Source organism: Prunus mume, linkage group LG2 (assembly GCF_029339155.1).
Source record: "Prunus mume cultivar Tortuosa linkage group LG2, ASM2933915v1, whole genome shotgun sequence".
In the NCBI taxonomy this organism is placed as follows: Eukaryota; Viridiplantae; Streptophyta; class Magnoliopsida; order Rosales; family Rosaceae; genus Prunus; species Prunus mume.
Window position 1 is genome coordinate 8,460,400 of NC_142699.1, and position 24,837 is coordinate 8,485,236.

The 24,837-nt window shown below is 35.7% G+C and overlaps 1 protein-coding gene and 2 pseudogenes across 2 annotated transcripts; 2 read left to right on the plus strand and 1 right to left on the minus strand.

The window, feature by feature from the left end:
* Window positions 1-526: 526 nt before the first annotated feature.
* Window positions 527-2,954, plus strand: LOC103343729 (UPF0481 protein At3g47200-like; annotated as a pseudogene). Its single transcript, XR_016124765.1, has 2 exons — window positions 527-585; window positions 1,341-2,954. The product of XR_016124765.1 is annotated as a UPF0481 protein At3g47200-like (transcript).
* A 12,420-nt stretch (window positions 2,955-15,374) lies between these two features.
* On the plus strand, window positions 15,375-16,608 carry LOC148919541 (UPF0481 protein At3g47200-like; annotated as a pseudogene).
* A 1,154-nt stretch (window positions 16,609-17,762) lies between these two features.
* LOC148919542 (uncharacterized) lies at window positions 17,763-19,351 on the minus strand. The gene is made up of 5 exons (XM_089044385.1): window positions 19,109-19,351; window positions 18,809-18,868; window positions 18,639-18,688; window positions 18,306-18,529; window positions 17,763-18,226 (listed from the first exon to the last, which is right to left on the minus strand). The coding sequence occupies exons 1-5, from the start codon at window positions 19,349-19,351 to the stop codon at window positions 17,763-17,765; spliced, it is 1,041 nt and encodes a 346-aa protein (XP_088900511.1).
* Window positions 19,352-24,837: the final 5,486 nt, after the last annotated feature.

The following is a 24,837-nucleotide window of genomic DNA, read 5'->3' on the forward strand; positions in this document are numbered from 1 at the left end:
TTTCCGAGTGATACTAGTTTAATTAATTAACACGAAAAGGATCCAAATTTTATTTTTAATCTTTGATCCAATACATATTAAAGCTAAATTAAATGTATATCCACCCCTTTTTTAATACAAACGCTATTTTATTTTAATCTAATCTAAACTACGGGAAGGGGGATTTGAACTCGGATGCAGAATGGGGAGCACATCCGCTTTAGCCAACGTAGCTAAACCCATGTTTGCACACAGTCCACCCCTTGGAACATCTCCATTAACCCCAAAAATGTTTATTAAAAAAAAAAAACAGTTAATATAAGAGTGAAATCAATGAAGTCATTAAGCCAAGCTTGATGGTAAAAACTGATCAAGAATAACATTTCTTTTGCATGTCGTGAAAGAAAAAGAAAAACACCGCTTTTCTGCTTTTATTATTCGAACCAATTATTCCCCGGCATGCTTTGAAGCTGGTTTAAGAATATCTACTAACTTTCCTCGCCATTATATATAAGAGTGTTGTGTGTGTATATTATAACAACAATATTAATGACTGACTTCGGTGCGGGTAAACGAGCAAATAAGAGCATAAGTCTTGATTTTCTGGTAAGTTTTTATTGCACGTGGTTTTGTATCTTTAAGTTTGTTTTATTTGTTGATGGTTCTTGGTTTGACCAAAGTTTGCTGTTATTACACGGCCGATCTGTATTGGTCATTTGTGACTGTGACTGTAAGACCTTATTTTCTAGATATGATATTAATGCACTTTGCTAGAGAACGTTGCATTGTTTTCGTATGTTTGTGGCTGAATTATGAATATAATTTATACTTTGATTAATTCAGTTAAACACTTGGTTTTGAATATAATATTATCATGAAACTATAACTATACAGAGAGGTTTCGTTGAGGGATCTCTCAAATAAGCTTATTTGAGGGACACTTTTGTAGAGTCCACTCCGTATTGTATTTCACTAATTCAAACAATCTATTTTGTAAATATTCATTCAAAGATTATCTCTATAAAAAAATCACTTGAATTCGAAATCATTTGACCACTCAATTGAATTTTTGAAATTTTAATACTTTCTTGAAGCACTGTATTCAAAGATTTTGTAGGACACAATTGGATGTCCAAACGGTTTCTGATTTGTCTAATTTTTTGCAAGGATGATCTATGCGTGTAGACTTAAAAAAATGGATGATCTAAATTGCTGGAAAAAAATTTGTAAAGGACCTTAAATGATGTTTATTTGAAGGATCCCTCAATAGAAGGGAACTGTATATAATATATCCTTCTCCTTGTTCTACTTGCACATATCCATTTTATTGGAGTTTTAGTTTCTTATCTTTTGTTTTATAGTACGTAAGTAATATTCACAACAGTGCATCAAGAGGAAAATGGAAGGAAGCAATCAAGCTGCTCCAGTTGATGTAGAGAACCCATACATTCCATTAGAAACTTCCATGAGACAGGAATTGGGTAGGTTATCTCCTTTATCCTCTTCATGTTGTATTTACAGAGTTCCAGAGCGATTGAGACTTGTAAATGAAAACGCATACACACCACAGGTAGTCTCTATTGGTCCACTCCACCATGGCAAGAAAGGGTTAGAAGCCATGGAAGAGCATAAAAAGAGGTACCTACAGGAATTTCTATGTCGGACCAAAGTAAGCTTGGAGGATTGCATAAAGAAAATTAGAGACCAAGAAACAAGATTAAGAAATTGTTATGCAGAAACCATTGGATTTAGCAGTGATGAATTTGTAAGAATCATTCTAGTAGATGCCGCATTCATCATAGAGCTCTTGTTGAAAAGCAACTTCAGGACACCGAGAAAAGAAAATGACCGCATATTTAACAAACCAGTGATGTTTCATGATATAATGACTGACATGCAATTGCTTGAGAATCAACTACCATTCTTCATTCTCGAGGATCTTTTTTTATCTACAAGAAGGTACACTCTCTTCTGATTCTGACACTTCTGATGACAGACTTTCAACATTTGTAACTGATCTTTCTCTCAAATTCTTCACTTCAACAATGATTCTTATGTACCAAGCAGATCAAGAGTTCATTTTAAAGAGATTAAGTTCTACAAAAAAAGTAGAACATTTTTTGGATCTTATTTTAAGATCGTTATGCCAATCAGAAGTTGTTCCATCAATACCATTAGAAGATCTAACTACACCTAGCGTGACAGAGCTATACCAGGCGGGAGTGAAGTTTAAGGTGGGATCGAGGGAAAACATATTTGACATTCGATTCACTGATGGGATTCTGGAAATTCCAAAGATCGCAGTAGAGGATCACACAGAGATCTCACTTAGAAATCTTCTTGCCTTTGAACAGTGTCATTACCAGCACTATTATGTATGTGATTATATGATCATGATGGATCGTTTTGTGAACAACGCAAGTGATGTGGATTTGCTTGTTGATCGTGGAATTATTGAAAATGTTCTAGGTGACAGGAAAGAGGTGGCTGCTCTATTTAATAACCTTGGCATTGGGATTTTTGGATCCCCTGACTTCACATTTGCTAATCTTTGTCAAGACCTGAACAGGTACTGCAGTTCGACAAGGCACAAAAGGATGGCAAATTTGAGACAAAATTATTTCAACACACCATGGCGAACTCTCTCTGTCATTGCAGCTGTTGTTCTCCTCATACTCACTCTTATCCAAACTGTGTGCTCTATTATCTCTGCTGCTAGAGCATGAACGACAACAAGTCTCATTTACAGTGTTCTCTATATCTTTTTCCCCACAGCCAGGTTCCCTTAAAGCAAGTGTGAGATTCGACCCAAAAAAGAAAATCAAGCGTGAGAGAGATTAAAAAGGAAAAATAGAAGTTCCTATATTAGACTATATAGTGGTTTCTTTGTGAGTTTGGAGATTTTATTGTGTGGTTTATTTGTCGTAACTTTTTAGCTTGTGTGTGGTAATGAGAGATTCATATTTGTGTTGAAATTTGTAGCATTTTTCATATCCTGGACAAACTTTTCTCATGTATACATACTCGGAATACAGAGGAAAACAGGGGAAAAAACAGGGGGAAAAGAGCTTGCATTGGCCTCAGTTCCGCCCATGTGTCTCTCTATTCTTGCATGATCAATTAATGCCATCCAATCCAATGAATCCTCTAGATCTTTTCTCCTTATTACCCAAACAAGCTGTCCTTTACCCTTTTCAATTCATATTTTTACTCATTTCCCTTGGTTCAGATCGATAATAAAAAAATTCCTAATGAACAAAGAGGGCAAGTGCATGAGAGTAAACAAGACAAATCAAATTGGATTTGTCACAAAATGAATGGAAACCGCAAAACAAAGAGGTCAATCATTTGGACTTGTCGTTGGTTTTGTATTTACCTTAGAGGATGTGGCGTTGCTTGTTAAGAATGGAATTGTTGAAAACAAGCTAGGTGAAGCACTATAGCCTGTAGTATGATCAAGAAGCTCGCTGACGGCGTCATTATGGCAGATGAGTTCTACTTCACCAGTCTTTGTGAAAACCTGAACAAGTACTACAGAATGTTTAGGCACAGATGGAAGGAATATTTGATAAAACATTTCTTCAACTCACCTTGGACAACTAAGGAAATCGTTGGAGCTGCTATTTTTCTAATGCTCACTTTCGTACAGAGGGTGTGCTCTATTATCTCTGCTGCGCAACAATAGTAAGTTTCTCCTTGGCCTTTTCCTCCCCATATCCCTATCCCTTTGTTCATTCACATCACATGTGCTGGTTTTCTACCGTCTTAGAGGTAGCGTCTAGTCTTTGAGAGAGGTGTAAGTTTGGTTTAATTTGCAAACTGTGATTAGTCGTCTATAGTATAGAAGAAGGCTTAGGTTTCCTTCATTTGAGTGTACGAGAGATTTGAAGCTTGAAAAAAAAAATTATGTAGAATAGTATTGGCATACTCTTACACTTCATTTCCTTTACTAATTGGAATTTACAAGGTTAATTATTATGATAGGAAGTTGATTCAAATTAGGAATTTCAGATAATTAATTGAGTGAGAAGCCATTATTAGGCTTTCTCTTCTGATAATCGGTTTCTTATTCATTCACCAGATTCTAGCAGGAAGCTAATTTGGGGTCTCATCAAAGAAGGGATACTAGGAAAGCCTGTGAATACGTATCTAACAAATAAAGCTGTGTATGTCCACCCAACTTGGAAGTTGCTTTGCCCTGATCTCGCTGCATTTCCATATGAAAAGCATGATGTGAAGAGTTCATATTTAACAAATTCAAACTGTATGTATCAAACTGTATGTTTTCTTGCCAAGACTTTTATTTGGCTCAAAATATTGTTATAATTGTATATAATACTAAATTATAAACTGTTTCTCAGATATTTCTGTCTTAAATTTCAGTACATTTTGAAGATAAATAGAGGGTTGAGGAAAACAGGGGAAAAGACAGGGGACCACCCCCACCCCAACATATGTCTCTCTACTCTACTCTGTCCTTATAAGCCTCCACAACTTTTGTTTTGGCTGGTCTGCCTCCCACTACTTCTTGAATACAACAGGAACAAATCCACTAATTCATAGTTAATTTATTCCAACGAAATGCACGAGAACCACTGTAGCCTTTCCGAGTGATACTACTTTAGTTAATTAACACGAAAAGGATCCAATTTATTTTTCCCTTCGAATCCAATACATATTAAAGCTAAATTCGATGCATTCACACACTCCACCCTTCGAATTCAATACTGTTTTTATTTTTTTTATTTTATACAATCGATATTATACTTTAATCTGATTGAAACTACTGTGAGGGGGATTCAAACTCGGGTTCAAAATGGGGAGCACATCCATTCTAGCCAACTTAGCTAAACCCATGTCTACACACAGTCCACCCTTGGAACATCTCCATTAACCCCAAAAATGTTTATATATATATATATATATATAAAAAAAGTGGTTAATATAAGAGTGAAATCAATGAAGTCATTAAGCCAAGCTTGATGGTAAAGAACTGATCAAGAATAACATTTCTTTTCCATGTTCTGAAAGAAAAAGAAAAACACCGCTTTTCTGCTTTTATTATTCGAACCAATTATACCCCGGCATGCTTTGAAGCTGATTTAAGAATATATAAGAGTGTTGTGTGTGTATATTATAACAACAATATTAATGACTGACTTCGGTGCGCGTAAATGAGCAAATAAGAGCGTAAGTCTTGATTTTCTGGTAAGTTTGTATTGCACATGGTTTTGTATCTTTAAGTTTGTTTTATAGTTGTGGTTCTTGGTTTGACTAAAGTTTGTTGGCGTTACACGGCGGATTTGTATTGGCCATTTGTGATTATGGCTGAAGTAAGATCTTTTTTATTAGATATTATATTAATGTTATTTGCAAGAGAACATTGCATTATTTTGTTGTGGCTGAATTATGAACGTAATTTGTACCTAATTAAAAGAGTATTTTTTTGATATGAAAACGGCTCAAAGAGTCAAACTGTAAAGTTTTGCCGCCACCGGTCAAAATAGTTGAATGATGATCAAAATGGGTCATTCTACTTGAGGGTTTTGTTGAGTTACTTATTTTAGTTTTAAGTTTTTCAAATTTTCAGATAAGAATTCACAAAGAGTGTAAAAGAAAATTGATGGGTTGACTTAGAACTTTTTTAGGTCTGAGCAAAACTTTTCGTAAATATATTAAAAGGAAGCTGTAAGGAATCGTACTTTTTTTATTTTATAATTATCATTAGTAAAGATTTTTTTTTTTTAATGTGGAAGAAATTAAATCTACTTCTTCTTACATATAGTTCATCATTCTTCTATTAATAGGAGAAAATTTCTACCTCAAACTATCTGCATTGAGCTTTTCTGATCAACTACCAAAGGCAAAACAACCTTAGAGGTGTGTTTTATTCACTTCCATATATCTCTTTTCTTTTTCAATTCAAATTAGGTTGTTGATTACATATGTTCATGGTAGTGGGGGAACTGGAATTAAACAAAGGTTATGGGATATTGTAATTTTCTTCTCTCTCTCTCTCTCTCTCATGGAAATTTGGTCTGTATCGCAATGTTTGATTGGAAGCATAAGATCTAAATAATCACCTTGTCTGGATCCTCTTAGACTGAGCTAAACACGTGGACCGATCAATTCTATTTGAGCTTGACACACATGATTTTTTTCGTGCAAGACTTAGAATTCCCACTATTTTTTCAAGATATCCACAATATATATTGATCCAAACTGTCTAATTTAAATTAGGTGACTATCTAAGAAACATCCTTGCAAAACAAGAATAGATGAAAAGGTTTGACCAAAGTCGAAATAGTTTAACGGATAAAATGATGAATATGAAGTCTGTGGGGGCTGCAGGTACTATGGTTCCATCTTTCCTTTGACCAACGAGTCCTCGAACCAACCTGTTACCAACTAAGATTTTGCCTCTTTCGGCCTTTCCCTCTTTCTTCATGATGTTTTTTGGTTTTTGTTTTCAAAAGTTTGCTTAAAGCATCTCCAACGTTCATAATGAAATATTTGAATCACTGTATGATCAGGAGGAAAATGGCAGAAATTGATGAAGGTCCAAATGACATAGAAAACCCATACGATTTGATGCTGGAATCGGGTGGCTTCTCCTGTCCCCTTTGCGGTGTATCTACAGAGTTCCTAAACGACTACGGCAGGGAAAAGATGATTAAGCCTACACGCCTCAGGTAGTCTCTATAGGCCCACTTCACCATGGAAAGGAACACTTAAATGGTATGGAATATCACAACAGGAGGTATCTACAAGGTTTTCTACGTAGAACCAAGATACAATTGGAGTTTTATAAAAATAAAATAAAGCTCCAAGAAGTAAAACTGAGAAGTTGTTATGGAGAACCGATTGGGTATAGCAGTGAAGAATTTCTAAGAATCAATCTAGTGGATGCCGCCTTCATTATTGAGTTTTTGTTGAGTAATTGGGCCACAGGAATTTGCAAATCCCATGAAAGCCAAAATCCCTCATCCAAACAGGCCAAGGATTCATCAAATTCTTTTTTCTTTCAACTGTTCATATTTAATAAGTTATGTAACAAATTTTACATTTTCTTGCCAAGACATTTTTTTGCTTGGAAATATTGGTATAAATTGTATATAATATTAAATTGTTTCTCAGATATTTCTCTCGTAAATCTCAGTACATGAAATTAAAAACTCTTTTAGACAAATATAGGGTAGGTTGAAAAAAAATGAGATGAGTAGCACACTGCCTATACTCTACGTAGTGTTAATATGGACAAACTTTCTCGTGTACATACATATCTAGAAAACTGGGGGAAATGGCATCAAACCTGCTTGCAAACTTGTGGTTTTCTTTCTCTGGGATGTGGAACTGGATCCAAAATCTAAATAATTAGGAATTGAATGGCTCCGACTAAAAAAATAAATTAAAATAATTGAACGTACGTTTGGTTCAGTCTTGTCTTCTACAAGTCAACCCAAGTCCATGCTCTGCGTCAAAAAGATAAGGTACGTAGCTAGAAGACATTAATTCAATCTGGCAAAACGCCTCACATAAACATATAAAACAAAAAGTTGTTCTACGTAGCCCATCTACCAGAGGAACCAAGTAAGCTGCATTGAGCTTCTCTTGTAATGGACCAAAGGGAAACCAACTTGGTCCTTTGAACATACAGGTCAAAATATTATAGGTGACAATAGCCAGGTGAAAATGTAGATTTAGGGCTAGTTTGGCATTCTGTGCTTTGTGAAAATAATCATTTATTAGATTTCTGTGAAAGAAAACAGTTTGGCGTATAGTAAACTTTTTGTTAAAAGTGTTGTTGGTATTGATTTCCGCATATTCAGAAAATTATTGCCACATAATCATTAAACCCATCGCCTCTTCAAAACTGATTCCTAAATAATCAGAAAATTAAAGCACCTTATTAGATGCTTTCCCTTATAGCTTTCTCTCACATAACAATAAGTGATTTTCTCATAGTTTACCAAACGGGCTGGGCTTCCCAAATTTTTTTAAAAATCACTTATCATCCCAAATAAGTAATGCCAAACTGGCACTTACTATATTTTTGGTTGAGAGAGAGTCATGGGAGTCATACATGTTATTTTAGGAGCTCTCTATAAAATTTAAACTTCAATCGTGCTATTTACTTTAGGGAGTCATAAAAGTTATAACTCTTTTTTCATTGGTCCATCTCTATTAAAAAATAAAATAAAAAATAGTTAGCATCAAACAAAGGTTCAAAATACTCATTAAATAAAGCAACATTAAATTATAGGGAGCCACTAGGATTCTTTTCTCTCTCCTCATATTTAGGAGCTCCTAGAGGTCTCTCTATTGTAGGAGGTGGATAGGGAGCATGGTTAGAGTTGTATTTTTACAATTCCTCCCTAAAATTTGTCTAAGGAAGTAGTTTAGCGAGCCAATTGTGGATGCTCTTATTTGCTACTTGAATAATTTTGGCTCTAACAAAATCTTCAATTCAATTAATGCAATATCATGGAAAAAAATGAAAAGAGTGTTGCTATTTCCACCCACTTATCCTATTTTTCCACCTTATCTTCAAAATTTTAAAGACAAATTTACCCCTTAATAAAATGACTTTTAAGGACTTATGGAAAATGATTAAAAAAACAAAACAATTGCCTCAAACTTAAAATTAAAAAAAGTTAAAAAAATCCAAAGCACAAAGATCAAACATCAAATCCAAAGCACCCCTCAACCTCTCACTCCTATTTTATCTCCATCCTAAAACCCCAACCCCAAAAGTTTTGAGCCAAAACGATGGATTCTTCATCAGAAACTCTAGCCGTCATGTACTCTTCGCATTTGTAGGAGAAGGCCAGCAAATCCCAATGATCGACATGGCAAAAGTCTTCTCCTCCCATAGAGCAAATTCCAATGTAATCAGATGCTCATGTTGAAAATATGTTCTATTAGTTTTGTTTTGGTCGTCAAATCTCTCCAATTAGAGCAAACAATTGCTATTTTCAGTCATTAGATTAAATTTAATACAAATTTATAAATAAACCCAACCCTAGACATGTATTTATAAAAAAACCCAAGCACTATTTAAACATAGAAACACACCCAAAATCAACCCCAAAGTCAACTTTTTGGGTGTGTTTATAAATGGGTTTTGAGTGTGTGTAATGATGGGTTTTGGGTGTGTTTATATGTTTAAATAGTGCTTGGATTTTTTTATAATTTCAACCCCCATTTTGGGTGTTTTAGTGAAACTCCCTAAATTTAAATGACTCACAAGTTAAACAAAAAGAGAATTTGCTTGAATTAATAATTAAGGGGTATTTTAAGAATAATGGTGGGTGGAAAGATATGATTGTGTTTTTTCAAATTTATATGGTAGGTGAGAAGATAAGGTGGGTGGGAAAATAGAACAGGTGGGTGGAAATAGCAGCACTCGAATGAAAATATGAAAACGTGTGAAAATTGTCTATGTATTTATTATATGAAAAGAAAAAATGCATGTTTTTAACATTTTCAAGGTAAGTTTTATTTTTCCAAAGTATAGTTAAATGTTTGAGAGCTAAAGTTAACTTACCAATCCTGAAGAGAGAGAAAGAGGTTGCAGCTTTGATGTTTTAGGTTAAGGAGGCTGTTTGAGAGAGTTTTCTTATGTGTCTCTCCTATTTTAGAATTCCAAAGTTATTAAAGGGATGCTCTAACAATATAAAACATGTCCAACACTTTATAGAATACAATATTAATGTCTTTATTAATTTTTATTTTATTTTTATACAAGTAAATTGGGGGAGAGGGGATTCGATTAAACATAGAATTTCAAGTGTATGAGAAACTGCTTTTAACCACTGAAGCAACAAGCTCTTTGCTCTACATGTATTAACATTATAATAAGAAATCTTGACTATTATTTTTTCCCCTACGACATTGTGATGTCATGAAACACAATCACCATTGCATATCTCATATAGGGGTAGGTAGATAAAGCTTTCACCAAATTACAGACTTAATATGTGTTAGCAAGATCCTAGCTTAATTAGGATATTAATTTTCTAGTTTATTAGGATTATATTTCTTTCCTTTTGTACATATATTATGTAATTAGGTTTTTATCTTGTTTCCTAGTTTGACCCTACTAGGGTTACATCCTTGTACTATAAATACCTTCTTTTGGAGAATGAAATACAACCTGAAAAATATTCTACCCATATTGTTTGACTTGGCATCAAAGCCAACTTTTCTGGTGACCTGTGTATTGTGCCCACTCGTGTTCTATCCCCAAATTTTTTTCCTCTACCTGTGTCGTGTGTGCCCTCCTGGGTTTGTGTGTTGTGTTGTGTTGTAGTGTTCGTGTCATTCTTGTCTTCGTGCATCTGTCGTATTTGTGTCTTTACTATGTTCCGCTGTGTACTCTGTTGTGTTCATGCCTGTCTTCGTGCATCTGTCGTATTTGTACCTTTGCTGTGTTCCATTGCATACTCTGCCGTGATATGTTGAGTTTCTGTTGCAATCATGGGTGATAACTCCATTGTTGGTGTTGTTGTTGCTGCCCCTGCAAATTTGTGTGTTTTTTATTCTATTCCAAGGTACTTACTTCAATACTTGGATAATTGACACAAGTGCTTCTGATCATATGACTTATGATGCTAAATTTTTTGATGAGTTGTCTAGTAACACCCGTGACCCGTACATAACTAGTGCTAATGGCTTGCCCTCTTCAATTACTAGTGAGGGCACAATCTCTCTCACTCCTACTCTATCCTTGTTTCGTTCGTTACTAGTTCCTAATATCCATTGTACCTTGTTATTTGTTGGTCGATTACTTGATACACTTAATGCTTTTGCTACTTTCTATCCTACGTATTGCTCTTTTCAGAATCTCAAGACTCACGAAACGATTGGGCATGGTAAACGGATAGGGGGGTTATATTATTTGACATTGCCTTCTGCACCAGTTCATGATCATGTCGTTAATACCGTTCAAAGTTGCGGTGTCAAAGACAAACAAAAAATTTGGTTATGGCATTATCGCTTGGGACACCCGTCATTTGGCTACCTTAAGCATATGTTTCCATCTTTATTCTGCTCTTGTGATGAGTCCAGTTTTAAGTGTGAGACATGTATTTTGGCCAAGAGTCATCACACTGTGTTTCCTTTGAGTGACAGTAAAGTTGCAAAGCCTTTTGATTTAGAGCATTCTGATGTGTGGGGTCCGGCTCGCGTTACTTCAAACGGATTTCATTAGTTCGTCACATTTATTGATGATTGTACCCGACTCATTTGGGTTTTCTTGCTGAAAAATAAACATGATGTTGCTTCCATCCTTCCAGAGTTCTGTACTATGGTGTCTACTCAGTTTCATGCTCGGGTCAAAGTATTCCGAACTGATAACGGAGGCGAATATGTGAATAACACTTTGGCATCTTTCTTTCGTGCTCAATGTATTATTCACCAAACGACAACCCCATTTACTCCTCAGCAGAATGGTGTGTCTGAACGCAAGAATCGCCAATTACTTGAAGTTGCCAGCTCCCTTATGTTGGACATGTCTGTTCCCCATCATCTTTAGGGGCATGCTGTTTTATATGCTGCCTATTTGATTAATCGTACTCCTAGCCGGATTCTTGATTTCAAGACTCCACATAATGTGTTTGGTGACCATATTTCCCCTGTCTTAGTCTCCAAGTTGCCCCCTAAAGTTTTTGGATGTGTTGCCTATGTTCATGTCTACTTTCATCAACGGAGTAAACTTGATCCCTGTGCTCTACGATGTATCTTTATTGGTTACTCTTCTACTCAGAAGGGTTATAAGTGCTATCATCCATCTACCCAGAAGGTGCATGTTACTTTGGACATGACTTTCCATGAATAAGTGTCCTATTATGTCTCTCCTTCCTCACCAATTCAGGGGGGAAAGGGGGAGTGAATTGCAGAGTCTTGGATTAGAGAATGATGTGTTTGAAGATATTGCTTTCAGGAAGGAAACGACCTGTCGCACTGAAGCAAGTGCCCATCGCCCATATATGAAGATGAAACTTGTGGTCTCTATGAAGAAACGATGATCGCCCTTTGGAACTCAATCGGTCGCCCATATCCGAGATGAAGTAGGTGCTCTGTGAAACGACCGGTCACACTAAAGCAAGTGACCAGTCGCCTGTATCTTAAAATAATGACAGTGATTCTTGTATGGATGAGTTCGATGCAATACCCCCCCTCTGCCCTGCCAGTGCCCCAATATACTCGTGATAGTGAATCAAGTGAGGTAATTTCTAATGATCTATCTGTGTCAACTTATTAGTTACCCTCATGAACCACTAGTGGAAAACCTAAAGTACAATATTCTCCTGATATACATGTCAAGTCTAATTATCCCATTAGCTATTATGTGTCAACTCATCGTTTGTCTAAGTCATATGCATCATATTTGTGTCAATTATCTAGTGTATGTATGCCAACTAAGCTGCAAAATGCTTTATCTAACCCTAAATGGATGGATGCCATGAATGTTGAAATGGATGCCTTGAACAAGAATAAAACATGAGATTTAGTTCCTTTGCTACGAGGGAAGAAAATTGTTGGATGCAAATGGGTGTTTACTTTGAAGCATAAAGTTGATGGTTCCATTGACCGTTACAAGGCTAGATTGGTAGCAAAGGGTTATACTCAGACCTATGGAGTGGATTATTTGGAGACATTTGCTCCAGTGGCAAAGCTCAATATTGTACGCGTACTATTATCCATGGCTGCTAACTGCAACTGGCCTTTATTACAATTTGATGTCAAAAATGCGTTTCTACATGGTGACCTCAAGGAGGAGATTTACATGGATCTCCCTCCTGGTATTCCTATAACCTCTAAGAAGGGTGTTGTGTGTAAGCTGGGAAAGTCTTTATATGGATTGAAGCAGTCTCCAAGAGTGTGGTTTGGGAGATTTGCAGCATCTATGAAGAAATTTGGGTATGTGCAGAGTAACTCAGACCATAATTTGTTTCTAAAGCGTGAAAAAGGTAAATTGACAGCTTTAATTATTTATGTTGATGATATGATTGTGACTGGAGATGATCAGGCAGAAATGCAAAATCTTCAGAAGTATCTGGCTTCCGAGTTTGAGATGAAGTCATTGGGTGATTTGAAGTACTTTCTTGGGATTAAAGTTGCCAGATCTAAACATGATATCTTTCTGTCTCAAAGAAAATATATTTTGGATTTACTTGTAGAGACTGGAATGTTGGATTGTAAACTAATTGATACCCCTAGTGAACAGAATTATAAGTTGGGGTTGTATCCTGATCAAGTCTCTATAGATAAAAAGCGTTATCAATGACTTGTGGGGAAATTGATTTATTTATCTCATACACGTCCTGATATTGCATATGCAATGAGTGTAGTGAGTCAGTTAATGCATTCTCCTAGTGAAGATCATATGGGTGCTGTGATGCGTATTTTGAGGCATCTGAAAGTAACTCCTGGAAAAGGATTAATGTTTTGCAAGTATGGTCATACATATGTGGAAGAGTATATGGATGCTGATTGGGCTGGTTCAGTCACTAATAGACGTTCTACATCTGGGTATTTCACATTTGTTGGTGGTAATCTTGTTACTTGGAGGAGTAAAAAGCAAAAAGTGGTGTCTAGGTCTAGTGCCGAGGTCGAGTATCGTGGGATGGCTCAAGGTGTGTGCGAGTTATTATGGTTGAGAAGATTGTTGAGAGATCTTGGGTTTGGACCCCAGAAACCAATGGATTTGTATTGTGATAATAAAGCTGCAATTACAATTGCGCATAACCCTGTGCAACATGATCGTACAAAGCACGTGGAGGTTGATCGACATTTTGTTAAAGAGAAGTTGGATGCTGAAATTATTTCTTTTCCGTTTATATCATCCGAGTATCAACTGGCAGATGTTCTTACAAAAGTTGTGTCTACTACGGTCTTTCTCAACTCGCTTGACAAGTTGGGCATGCGTGACATCTTTGCTCCTACTTGAGGGGGAGTGTTAGCGAGATCCTAGCTTAATTAGAATATTTATTTCCTAGTTTATTAGGATTATATTTCTTTCCTTTTGTACATATATTGTGTAATTAGGTTTTTATCTTGTTTCCTAGTTTGATTCTACTAGGGTTACATCCTTGTACTATAAATACATTCTTTTGGAGAATGAAATACAACCTGAAAAATATTTTACCCATATTGTTTGACTATATGGACCATCATCGTACTTGTGGATATAAAATAAATACTGTAACTACTAACTAGTACATGGACTGTTGCTTGTGGAAAATGATCTAAAGAACCAAAAAAGAAATTGCGTGTGAAATACACCCAAAGACTCCCATGCCTTTCTTGGTTGGACCAACCAGATTTCCGTGTCTTATTGATGTCAACCTGTCCATGTACTGGTCTGCCCCATTTGTGTTTATAGCGAGGAAGAGGGTAGATAGAAGATATTTATTCAAGCATTGAGCTTCTTCCTATGTATAGCCCATCATCGAGCTTTTCTTTTCCACAACAAAAAGAAGAAGAAAAAAGTCATTGAGCTTTTCTGGTAACCGACTTGAAGATTTTAGTTTCTTATGTTTTCAATGGTAGTTGGACATTTTGAAATGAGCAAAGGTCTTGTTAAAATGTTGTAACTTTATTCTTTTCTTTAAATGGAATTTCGTTTGTTTTTGTATGTTTTGACTGGAAGCATGAGATCTAAAAGGGAGGATATAAATTCTTGAGATAAATATTTACATCACTTATTTAAACCTCATGGAAAATCGAGTAAAAAATCTGGTCTGTTTTCACCTTAGATTTACATATAATATGCATATATATGCTCAGATTTTTCCCCCCAAAATAAAACAAACAAACATTTTTTAAATTTGTACATTTTGATTGGAAGAATATGAATTTCTGTTCTTCACCATTTGATGTACAAGTCCCTTGCAATAAGATGTTATCGATATGAAAATCTTTTTGAGAGAGAGAGAGAGAGAATGACCAATTATAGGAGAATAGGGACTAATCCCTGTGCAATTGGATTGTATGCTTGCAATGTGTGGATCTTCTCAACCTATCTATTGTATGAGTTTGCATTTTGTGATGAATGTTTTCTAATTTTTTGTCGGAGCATCTTGAAATGTCAATTATGATTGAAACATTTGTTGATTATGGTGTCTAGAATCATCACCATCTTCGTCACTTACAATCAGAACAACACATAATGGGGAAGAAGAAAGTGGAAGAAAGCAGCAGTGAAGCTTCTGTTGACATAGAAAACCCAGCAAAATCCATGAGAAATCAGTTGACAAACTTGCGTGCCCTGTCCCCTGCCTGTTGTATCTACAGGGTGCCTGAGCAACTACGGAACAGAAAAAAGAAGGAATACACACCAGAAGTAGTCTCAAGGCCCACTTCACCATGGCAGCAAAAACTTAAAAGCCATGGAAGAACACAAACATAGGTACCTAAACTATTTTCTTGATCGGACTAAAGTAGTAGAATTGGAGGATTATTTCACGAAAATAAAGGAGAGAAAAGATGCACTCCGTCATTATTATGAAGACACTAATGAGTTTGACATTGCCGATTTTATGAATATGATTCCAGTTGATGCCGCCTTTGTCATTGAGCTATTGTTGAGGAATTCCGAAGAAGATTTGGACGATGATAATGACTGGATATTTACAAAACCATGGATGCTTCAAAATATATTGCCTGACATGCTTATGCTCGAAAATCAGCTGCCATTTTTCAATCTCGAGGATCTTTACAACCTACCCAAAAGAATCACAGGTGCTGAGACTAGGAGGAAACCTTCAATAATTAAACTCTCTTACAAGTTCTTCCAAAAGGCACTGCGTTTAGAAGAAAACTTGGAGAACTCACCAGAATTCAATGATTATTTTTTATCTTCAAAACCTTTACATTTTGTTGATTTTATTAGAACTTTACATCTACAATATTTACAAACTGGAGGGCCACTCAATTCGACCCCAAAAAAAAATATTGGGCTCCAGAGTACACCCAGTGTGACAAAACTACACCAGGCCGGAGTTAAGTTTCAGGTGGGATCAAGCAAGAACTTATTCGATATACAGTTCAATAAAGACATCGTGGAAATTCCAAAAATAGAAATACATGATTACACAGAGCTTACACTTAGAAATCTCATTGCCTTTGAACAATGCCATTGCGTGGATGAATATGTAAGTGATTATGTTAAATTTTCATCCTGGATAAATTTGTAAACACCCCAAAGGATGTAGAGTTGCTTGTTGAGAATGAAATTGTTGTAAACACGCTAGGTGACAACAATAAGGTTTCTGTTATGATTAACAACCTTTGCAGTAAGGTTGCTACAAACCACGGAAAGTACTATTTTGATACTCTTGCTGACAGTCTAAACAACTACTATAAGAAGCCCACGAACAGATGGAAGGCAAAATTGAGACAAAGGTATTTCAATACACCCTGGGCAGCTATTTCTCTCTTGGCAGCTGTTATTCTTCTCATACTCACTGTCATACAAACAGTGTGCTCTATTATCTTTGTTGTTGGTTAAGTATTAGCAGTAAGTCTCTCCGTAGCCATTTTCTCCCTATCTGTTTGTTTGGGTGTGTTTTGTTTTGTTTTCAACTACGTGAAAGAATGGATCAGGGCTAGCTTTGTTTTCAATAAAGGTGTGCTTGTTTGAACATAGTGAGATTCAGTGTTGGTGTTGTAGAAGAAGTTTGTGACCAATCTGTACTATTATTATTATACAGTCGGCCACCGAACGCAAAACAAGCTTAGTTAGAGGTGTATTTTAATCACTTCCGTATATCGTTTTTTTTTTTTGCTTTTTATCACAAAATGTCCCTGATGTTTGCGAAACTATCACATTGCATCCTTAAAGTTTTTTTGTATCACTCATGGTCCCTAACGTTTATATAAGTGCTCTTAAATAGTCCATCTGTTAAAAAAAACTGTTAAATCCATGAATATAATCGTCAAATCAATCCAAAATTATAAAATATATATTTTATTTCCTTCCCTTCTCTCTTTCTTTCCTATCTGCCAGATTCCTTATCTCTTCTCTCTCTGTTTCATTCCATTGTTAAGCTCGAATGGACCTTCTCTGGGTCGGTGGTGAGAAGGCAATTAAAGTTCATATCAAATATCAAACACTGATTGGTTGCTAAGAAACTGAATGGAAAAACAATATAAAGGGGGGGTGTATTCAATTAGGATTTTAAAAGACTATTTATGGATAAATAAGTCAAGTGGATTTTAAAAGACTATTTAAAAATGTAATGACTTATAAGATTTTTTTTAAAGATTTTTTATACTCAGGATTTTTTATGTTCAAATTTTAGAGATTTATATCATAAGAATTTATAAGATTTGAAAGGACCACATGGACTTTTTATTTGTACGATGCTAACCAACCAACTTAGTTGGATGATGAGCAATGTCTAGTTCAATTATGCACGAATTCTTCAGGAACAACCTCTACAACCCAAGCTTTCCAAATGATGGTGGAATTTATCCTTCCCAAAGGTTTTATGATAGGTATAAGGTTACTAGGCTGCGGACACTTGGTTCAAATAATGGAATGGAGCCATAAATATAAAGTCAATGAAAGTCAATTGCTTAAAGTTGTGGGCACTTGCATCAGCAATAACATAAACGGGATCAAATGGAATGGAACAATAAATAAAAGCAAACATTCAAAGTTACAAGAGTCAATGAAAAGATAACAAAGAAACACAATTTTAACAAAGAAAAGTAAAATTCAATAAAGTTTTCCTAATCTTTTAATAGCCAATTTGATATAGCTTCATGTCCTCTTAAGTAGCATTTCTCCACATATCTAAAGCTATGGTAGCCCTCCATGCATTAGCATTTTCTCGTTGCTGCTCTTGGGTTTGAACAATAAGTTCCAAATTATCTTCTTCATTAATTGGTAATACTGAAGATGAAGATCCGTCTACTGGTTCAATTGGAAATTCATCAGAACGACACTCTTTGCGAAGAAAGTTATGTAGTGCTACGCATGCTAACACAAGCTCTGCTTGTGTCTTAAATGGAAATGGAGGCGCTGACTTAAAAATTGTGAACTGTGATTTAAAAATGCCAAATATCCTCTCGATCACATTCCTCAATGACGCATGGCGAAGATTGAACAATTCATTTTCATTTTGAGGGTCATTACCATGACCTGCAAAATCTTGGAGATGATATCGCACACCTCGAAATGGAGCTAAAAATTGGCGCCGATTAGGAAATCCACAATCCACTAGGAAATATTTACCTAATTATATATACAATACATATAAAATTAGTATGAAAAGTTAAAATATATATATTTATCATTTAAAATAAGTACTTACCTTGGGACACTTTAAGTCCATTCCTCCTTGATAAAGCATCATTTAGTAGCTTTGAATCATGAGCTGAACCCTCCCACCCGCTAAGAATGTACATAAATTCCAAATCAAAGTTATAAGCAGCTAATACATTTTGTGATATCTTTCCATGACGATTATGATAACTGCTTACATCTCGTCCCCTCACTATTGTCAGAATATGTGTACCATCAATCGAATACACCCCCCTTAATATAAAAACTCAAGCTTGTCATGTTTCTTTCATTGCTGGTTTCCCAGTGAACGAAAAGAAACAAAATTTCAAACTCAAAATTTTGTTGGCATCAAAGAGATTACAAAAAGTAGCAAAATTCGAAGCAAACCTCGAAGCAAAACTCCATTCCCACCTAAAATATACATATATAAAATCCAAATCGATTTAGTAGTTTTCAGTGTAAAGAAAAAAACTTCAAAATCAATTTAATTTAATTAAGTTTCCCCAATTGAGAAGCAGTCAGTGAACTTACAGGAGCACTAACAGATAGAGCAAATGCACCCAACATTTCAGACAAAGGCACATTCCCACCCTTCACAGAAAAAAAAATCACCCAATTCAAAAACTCAACCAGAGAAGATAAAGTTCGTAACTTTTATGGTTTAAGGAGCAGAGAGAAATTGGGTACCTTCATTTGCCAGTAAAATCTGTAATAAACAGCCTGACACCATGGAAGCAATACCAAAGCTGGACATCATCGCAGCAACAAGATAAGCGAACCTCTCCGATTTCTTCCTGGACAACTTCTCACCACACGTACGGACGGAATTACAATTGGGATCTGAGAATCAGCAGCCTCTTGGTCTTTCTCTGTGCAATTCTCGAGATGGGTACTTTGCTTTTTGGTCCTCCATGACGACATAGACAGTGAAACAGAACTTCCTTTGAGCCCTATAATGAAGTGCTGATTTTTGGTGGCGAAGAAGATAGTTGGGTTGGGTTTTGCGAGGAGGTATGAGGATTGGAAGAGACGAATGGGTTTGGGGGTTGTGGCGGCGAAGTGCCCAGCCGCCATGGAAGAACTTCAGAGCGAGGGAGAGAGAGAGATTGAATTGAGGGTGGGTTGAATTGAAGTGAACAGACACCACAACTTTCTGTCTGCAAACTTGAGAGAGTTTATGACAAACAAACCATCCTTAAGGAATCTGGCGGAGAGAAAGAAGAAGAAGACAAGAAAGAGATAAAGAAGAAGAAAGAAAGAGAGAATGGAAGGAAATAAAATATATATATTTTATAATTTTGGACTGATTTGACGATTATATCCTTGGATTTAATAGTTTTTTTGACAGAATGGCTATTTAAGAACACCTATATTAACGTTAGGGACCATGAGTGATACAAAAAAAACTTTAAGGATGCAATCTGATAGTTTCGCAAATGTCAGGGACGTTTTGTGATACAAAGCCTTTTTTTTTAATTTAAAAAAAAGAAGAGAAAAATAGGAGAAAACAGAGGAAAACATGGGAAAAGAGCTTGCATTGCATACCTGTGGTTTTCTTTCTTTGGTACGTGCAACTGGATCTAAAGAACCAAAAAGAAAAAGGAAAAAAGAAGAAGTATGCGCTACTACAAAAAGTGAAAAAGACGACCAAAAAAGAATGACGGTTTAACAAAAAACCATTGTTGTGAAACCGCCGTGTATGATTAACTTAAACACCTAAAAAATGGAGATTCCAATGGGTGTTTTTAAAAAACGACACACGTAATTAAAAAAGCGTCGTCTTATTGAAAAAAGTTTTCCTCAGAGTAAACTCCGAGCCCATGAACAACAACAGAAGGTATGAATAAACTGACGTAGAAAGTAAAGATGACAGTGTAAAACAACACCCGCCATTTTTTCTCCGTAATAAACACGACCAAGTTTTCATATTCGGCGCCGTATAATTTCAAAAAAAATCCACATCGGTATATTACAAAATACCGCCGTATTAAATAAATGTACAACGACGGTAAAGATAAATTTATCGACTTATTTTTTTAGCGTACTACGACGGTATCTATAACTCTAACCACGTTGGTTTGTTCAATTAACGCCGTATAATAAAATTTACCACATCGTGAAGTTAAAATTAACGTCGTATTTATTCAGTTTATACGTCTAACCTTATATCTAAACCAGTTTATATAGAAAACCGCCGACAGAATCAGATTTTTCTGAGATCCCAAGAGTTACGAAATCTTACCAGATGGAACTCTGTTCCTCATCATAATTTGACCACCAATGTGAGAGAAAGACAATATTTTAGACGTTGATGATGTGTGTATCTTTATGTCTTTGAGATACACAAGGGCACACACACATCAACATCCAAAAATTTGCCTCTAAAATTTGACGACGGCAGCCACAGATTTGCATTCAGAGAGACAATTTTTTGGAAGTTGATGATGTGTGGGTATTTGTGTCTTTCAGATACACAAACGCACACACACATCAACATCCAAACAATTGCCTCCTAAGAGGTGAGACAGAGCCCAGGGAAAGAAGAAGTTGGAACCCTAATTGAAAACTGAAACTGAAAGAATGCGAGAAAAAAACTCAATTTATAAAATAATATTAACATCAACGTTGGTTATATTACACTAACCAATGTGTAACAACAGATATTTACGTCGGTTTTTAAAACACGGAAGACATATAAAACAAACGAGGTTAAGAAAAACAACATCGGTCATTAAACTAAAGGCAACGAGGTTTAGACAAACAACGTTGGTTCCACATAAAAAACGACGTGGTAACTTGTAATATCACTTCTTCAAAAGTAAACTTTTGACGTGTAGACCCAACTAACCACGTCATTTTCAAAATACTAAAAGTTAAATGGCTTTATTACTAACCTCATTGGTTGAAGTTATTTTATTGTCGTGGTAAGTACATACTAAGGTGGTTTTTATCACTACCGTCGTTGTATCACTACTACAAAAAGTGAAAAAGACAACCATAAATAAATGACGGTAAAGATAAATTTATGGACTTATTTTTTTTAGCGTACTACGACGGTAACTATAACTCTAACCACGTTGGTTTGTTCAATGAACGCCGTATACTAAAATTTACCATGTCGTGAAGTTAAAATTACCGTCGTATTTGTTAACTTTATACGTCTAACCTTATATATAAACTAACGTCTTAATATTATTATTTTTTTAATATATAATTCTTTGATTTTGTTATCCTACGACGGTAGATCAATTTAATGACAACAATTGCGAATAACCACGACGGTTTATATAGAAAGCCACTGATAGAATTAGATTATTCTTAGATCCCAAGAGTTACATCGTGAAGTTAAAATTAATGTCGTATTTATTCACTTTATACGTCTAACCTTATATATAAACTGTCGTCTTAATAGTTATTTTTTGTACTATTTATTTCTTGGGTTTTGGTATCCTACGTCGGTAGATCAACTTAATGACAAGAATTGAGAATAACCACGACGGTTTATATAGAAAACCGCCGACAGAATTAGATTTTTTTAAGATCCCAAGAGTTACGAAATCTTACCAGATGGAACTCTGTTCCTCATCATAATCTGACCACCAATGTGAGAGAAAGGCAATATTTTAGACGTTGATGATGTGTGTATCTTTGTGTCTTTGAGATACACAAAGGCACATACACATTAACATCCAAAAATTTGCCTCCAAAATTACGGCAGCCACAAATTTGCATGAGAGAGACAATTTTTTGGAAGTTGATGATGTGAGTGTGCTTGTGTCTTTCAGATACACAAACACACACACACACACATCAACATCCAAACAACTGCCTATAAAATTTGACGATGGCAGCCACAGATTTGCATTCAGAGAGACAATTTTTTGGAAGTTGATGATGTGTGTGTGTTTGTGTCTTTCAGATACACAAACGCACACACACATCAACATCCAAACAATTGCCTCCTAAGACGTGAGACAGAGCCAAGGGCAAGAAGAAGTTGGAACCCTAATTGAAAATTGAAAATGAAAGAAAGCGAGAAAAAAACTCAATTTATAAAATAATATTCACATCAACGTTGGTTATCGGTTATTTTACACTAACCGACGTGGAACAAATGAAATCTACGTCGGTTCTTAAAACACGGAAGACGTATACAACAAACGAGGTAAGACAAACAACGTCGGTCATTAAACTAAAAGCAACAAGGTTTAGACAAACAACGTTGGTTCCACATACAAAAACGACGTAGTAACTTGTAATATCACTTGTTCAAAAGTAAACTTTTGATGTGTAGCGCCCAACTAACCACGTCGTTGGTGTTATTTTAATGCTGTGGTAAATACAAAAAGTCAAAAGGCTTTTTTACTAACCACATCAGTTGATGTTATTTTAATGTCATGGTAAGTACATCCTAGGACAGTTTTCATCACTATTGTTGTTGTATTTATATTTGGGACACTATATAAACTTTTTGGTCACCTAACCTAAACTTTTACGTTCTCTCTAAAATTTTCAGTTTTCTCTCAGTTTTCCTCTCATTTATGAAAAGATGCGTTTCTGATTCTCAGTTTCCCTCTCTTTTACGTTCTTCCTCGTCTTCGTCTCCAAAATTTGATTCCAAAGAAAACTTTCTTTGCAAGCCAAAGGTATTTTCTCACTCCGTTTTTTTTCTTCATTTTCCCTATCATTTGAAGTTTTATTTTTTAAAGAACGAGTCCCATTGATGTTTGAAACAAGATTCAAGTTTGAAAAGGCCAAATCCTTCAATGTTCCCACTTACAGGTCATGTGAGGACAACGGTTTTTCTCGACTTTGACGTTTTTGTTGACACATCCCGACAGTAATTAAATTCGTGCTATTTCAATAGCACGACTGTTCATAATAATCGAAGTGGTGTGTTAATAAATACGTCGTTTGAAAGAGAAAAACCGTCGTCTGCTTTGAAACGAACGTGGGAGAGAGAAAACTAGGTGGTTTTTATTTATTTATGAACTTATAATACGAAGACAGATTTATTTAATTACCATTGTTTGAAGTTAATGACCACATCGTATTAGCACATCCACTTTTCTATAAATTAGCACGACGGTTCTGTTTTTTTGCCGTCGTCTAAACTTTCATTTTACGTCTGTATTTTACCTAACCGTCGTTGTTTTTCTTGCTGTTTCAAAGGCACAAATGGGTGAATCCAAATATGTTCCAAGCAATCCCGCAAAGAAGATGAAATTTACTTCATCCTCCGAGACCAAGCTCTACGATATTTGATGCAATGACGAAATCGACTTGCGGTATCAACACAATGAGCCGTGTTGTGAAGATTAAAATCCAGAAGATTAAGCATGTGGTTGAGTACAATAAAAGTGGCAGACCACATGGCAAGGCTGCTATTGAGATGCAGAGTTACATTGGTGTTTTGGCACCCACCAGAATCCCTCTTGTGGACAAGAAATGGACTCAATTGCCCAAGGACCTGAAGGAGCAGATTTGGGAAGTTCTTCAAATGGCTTATGTTGTTGGGGAAGGGGGCAAGAAGATGGTGATGTCGTCTGTAGCCAAAAAATGGAAGGATTTTAAATCTACCTTAACTAGGCAGTTTATCCTTCCATTCGCAAATGAGAAGGAGAAGTTAAAAGAGTCCCCTCAGCTTTATAACTTCATAAAGAAATCGCAATGGGATGCCTTTGTAGCTTCAAGGTTATCCCCAGATTTTGAGGCTGTGCATTCTGAGCAGTCACAAAGAAGGGAGAAATGCGAGTACAACCATAGGTTGTCTCGAAAAGGGTACGTTGGTTTGGAGGATCAATTGGAAGAAACCATGCCCAGTGAAGAAATTGATCGATCTCTGCTATGGAAGAAGGCAAGAGAAGATAAACAGGGAAACATCCCTGATCCAAAGGTTGCAGAGAAGGCAATATTAATCGTAGGTCTCACTGACTCGGTTCTAAACTTGTAAAACAAGGGTTTTATTTTTCATTCAGACGTCAATCTTTTCAGTAACCGTCGTTAGACATGTAACCCCACGACGGTTTTTATTTAACGCCTTTTAAAAAATATATAACGTCAGTATTTTTATGAAACCGACGTTTGTATTGAATTACAACGACGATTTTGTGTTTCTGTGTTAGGTTTTTGAAATTAAATTTTGAACTTTCTTCATATTCACACGCACACACACTCTCTCTCCCTCTCTATTTCTCTGCCATTGGTTTGTACACTATTTCTGGATCAATGAATATTTTAGTTAAGTGTTTTTATCTCTGATGTCAAATAAATGACGGTTTTTTCAAGGACTGACGTGTTAATATATACAAAATGATGGTTGTTTTGGGGCCGACGTATTAAATGATTTTCTGCGTCTGTTTTTTAAATAAATTGTCATCTTAACCTGTTTACCACGTCGGTTAATAATTTTATTTATTTATTTATTTAATCAGTTTTACTATCTATTCACTCAATAACATTCTCTCTCTCACTTTTAGGATGATTTTAAAAAACAAGTCTCCGAGGGCACTCTGACTATCTCTGGGAGCAACGATGTTTTGACCTTGGCTTTGGGAACC

Excerpts from the sequence above, each read along its gene's own strand:
- LOC148919542 (XM_089044385.1), bottom strand. The coding sequence starts at position 19,351 with ATGGCGGCTGGGCACTTCGCCGCCACAACCCCCAAACCCATTCGTCTC. Across the intron at positions 18,689-18,808 it reads CTCTATCTGTTAGTGCTCCT|GTGGGAATGGAGTTTTGCTT; the intron begins GTAAGTTCACTG and ends TGTATATTTTAG. Across the intron at positions 18,227-18,305 it reads TGGACTTAAAGTGTCCCAAG|GTAAATATTTCCTAGTGGAT; the intron begins GTAAGTACTTAT and ends ATATATAATTAG.